The 2,561-nt window shown below is 41.7% G+C and overlaps 1 protein-coding gene across 1 annotated transcript; it reads left to right on the top strand.

Moving 5' to 3' along the window:
* Positions 1–207: 207 nt before the first annotated feature.
* LOC143440304 (oocyte-specific homeobox protein 5-like) lies at positions 208–1,668 on the top strand. The gene is made up of 3 exons (XM_076926965.1): positions 208–445; positions 572–753; positions 1,168–1,668. The coding sequence occupies exons 1-3, from the start codon at positions 208–210 to the stop codon at positions 1,666–1,668; spliced, it is 921 nt and encodes a 306-aa protein (XP_076783080.1).
* Positions 1,669–2,561: the final 893 nt, after the last annotated feature.

Here is a 2,561-nt window from a genome sequence, read left to right as displayed (position 1 = left end):
ACTGAGAACACCTGTAAGATTGGGAAACAGAGGCAGTTGGTCAGAAAGACTGAGGCTCCTGACTGATTTCTTCTGTATAAAAAGTCCAAAATAAATGCTGGGAAGGCATGATGGGTATATGGGTACTCTCTGTAGCTTTTCTAACATATTTCCTTTTACCAGGTTCTTCAGTACAAGAACATATTCCAATAAGTTCAGAACACATACATGGCAGAAGGTTCCTCCTTACATCCAAAATTCCAAATGTCTTCTAATACACCCAGAGAAATCATTTCTGAAATGCCTCAAGAACCTGCAAGGAATTTACCTTTTCAAATGTATCAGAGTCCCATGGTGACCCCAAGAAGTCTAATGCAATCAAGTCTTTCAGTTCCTGAAAGACTTGACCTATGTCACCAGGAGTCCCAAGGGCCATCAAGAAATTCAAGGAACCCAATGCTACCAGGTCCTGTAATGGGCCCAGGTTTACCAACACTGAGAAGACTGTCAGGCCATCCAAGTCATCAGATACCTTCAAGTCCCTCAGTGAGACCTGGTTTACAAGTTCCCAGAGGACCTACGGCACTGCAAGATAAATATGGTGACAAGCAAACTCACTCTGAGGGTCCAAAAAAGGAACGAAAGGAACGCACTGTGTACACCAAAGAGCAAAAGCACCTGCTGCAGACACATTTTCAGAAGCAGAGGTATCCAAATAGAAAGGAACTTAAGGAGCTGGCATCATTGGTTCTTGCGACAGAGACAGAGATACAGGTCTGCTCCTCTCTTTTCCCTCAATCTAACAGCACATTAATTCTGTGCTTTTTAAATGCTTAGGGCAGTGTCGACAGTTTGGGGTAATGAATATTCATGCATCCAATGTTGGGCCTCACATTCTCCATCACCTGGTTACCAATATGGATGAATATTATTCCCATGCAGGGTCTCAGAGACCTAGATATCAGAGTTCCTACTAAAACACAGGACATACTAACTCAATCACCCCAGTCTTTTGATGTCAGGTCATACACATTCTACTTTACTACAACTTTCTAGGCATCTTGAGTCTCAGACTTCTCTGATGCTGACTTGTGAAGTATTGCTATAGAAACTCATATCCAAAAATTTCAATTTGTTGGCCACTTGGGGGCAAACAGGTATTCTTCTGACGTCTCCTTTGTTTTTCAGATCTGGTTCAAGAACACTCGAGCTAAATACAAGCGGATGAATCTCCAGAATATTACAGAAGCTCTGCCAGAGACAAATCAAAGCTCTAAAGGTATTTCTGACTCAACCCATTTTCCTGATTCCATACCTGTTGTTGCCACTGAGAAAGGAGAGTCCATCTGTCCAGCCACATTTGGTGTGGTTTCCATTCCCAAACTCAACTGCAATCAGGAATCCACTCTGCCTCATTATCAGGCCTGTGATGCTGACAGGTGTAGTCAGCAAGAAACCCTGATTGATGGTTATGTTTCTGTTCCAGCTGGGGACTCTGGTCCATCCACAGCAGTTGAAGTCCAGACTGACCTAGCAGTAGCTGAAGCTCCAGTTGGCTTGGAAGCTGCTGCCCAAGTCACAGAGGATGCTCAAAGTTCAGGTCCATCTGCAGAGGAGCTCTGGCAAAGGATCCTTGATGATTTTGATAATTCAGATGACTGGCTTAGTTTTTCATACCTTCAAGACTGAAAGTAACACCTCTCAGCCCCTTGACCAATCCAGGCCTTTACAGCCATGAAGAAGTGTTAATGTACATCCTTAAACCAGCATTTGTGGAAATTATCCAGGTCTATCTGTAGAAGTTTTATACCACTGTGGTTTATATAGTGGGATTGTTTTAAAGTAAGTTTAGGTATTTATTCTTTATTGTTAGATTATATGTTCATTAAATAAAAGGAGAAAAAGTTACTGTAAAAGTCTTTTAATACATTATTTTATTCCTTTACATTCCAGTCATTACCCCTTCATCCCCCCCACCCTCTCAACCCACAGTTTTTCATCCCACCTATTGGGGTCAGAAGTTTCCTCCTAATATTTATGCATGCGAATGCCTGAATGCATGTATGCCAGTGTCTTGGGACTTGGAGTCAGAAAAGAGTGTAGACTCTCCTGGGGTAAAGCTATAGACAGTGGTGTTCTCACATGTGTGTGCTTGGAAATGAACACACATTGTGGATCATCTGCAAGACTCACAGCAGTGAGCTCTCTCCATTCTTACTGGTAATGATTTGAATCATGTGGGAATATTTGCTGTCAGAACACATAATTCAGAGTCCTTTGGTAGAAAATGATACTTTGTTTAGTGTATATTTGTGGTGACTGTGGGGTCAAGCAATATAGGGATCCACTGCCTCTTCTAACTGTGGTTCTAGGAGCTCCTGTGCTCTCTCCTTGTTTCAGAGGTCACTACCTTCACCTGGATCACTCATACACAAACAGAACATACAATCCTATGATAGAAAAGCAATACATCTGATAAATAAATACTATGAACCACCTATCCACTGAAGTATATCTCATTTCTTATTTACAAAATAGTTTTTTTTACTTTCAGCACTAATAGCTCACTACATGTGAGGAGA

This window comes from Arvicanthis niloticus, chromosome 29, assembly GCF_011762505.2.
Source record: "Arvicanthis niloticus isolate mArvNil1 chromosome 29, mArvNil1.pat.X, whole genome shotgun sequence".
Taxonomy (NCBI): Eukaryota; Metazoa; Chordata; class Mammalia; order Rodentia; family Muridae; genus Arvicanthis; species Arvicanthis niloticus.
The sequence above is the reverse complement of the archived record's forward strand: the minus strand, read 5'-3'. Positions and strand labels throughout refer to the sequence as shown.

Bases quoted from the DNA above. Each gene is read 5' to 3' on its own strand.
- LOC143440304 (XM_076926965.1), top strand. From the start codon at position 208: ATGGCAGAAGGTTCCTCCTTACATCCAAAATTCCAAATGTCTTCTAAT. The intron at 446-571 runs GTCCTGTAATGG...CGGCACTGCAAG, and splicing joins AAGGAACCCAATGCTACCAG to ATAAATATGGTGACAAGCAA. The intron at 754-1,167 runs GTCTGCTCCTCT...TTTGTTTTTCAG, and splicing joins CGACAGAGACAGAGATACAG to ATCTGGTTCAAGAACACTCG.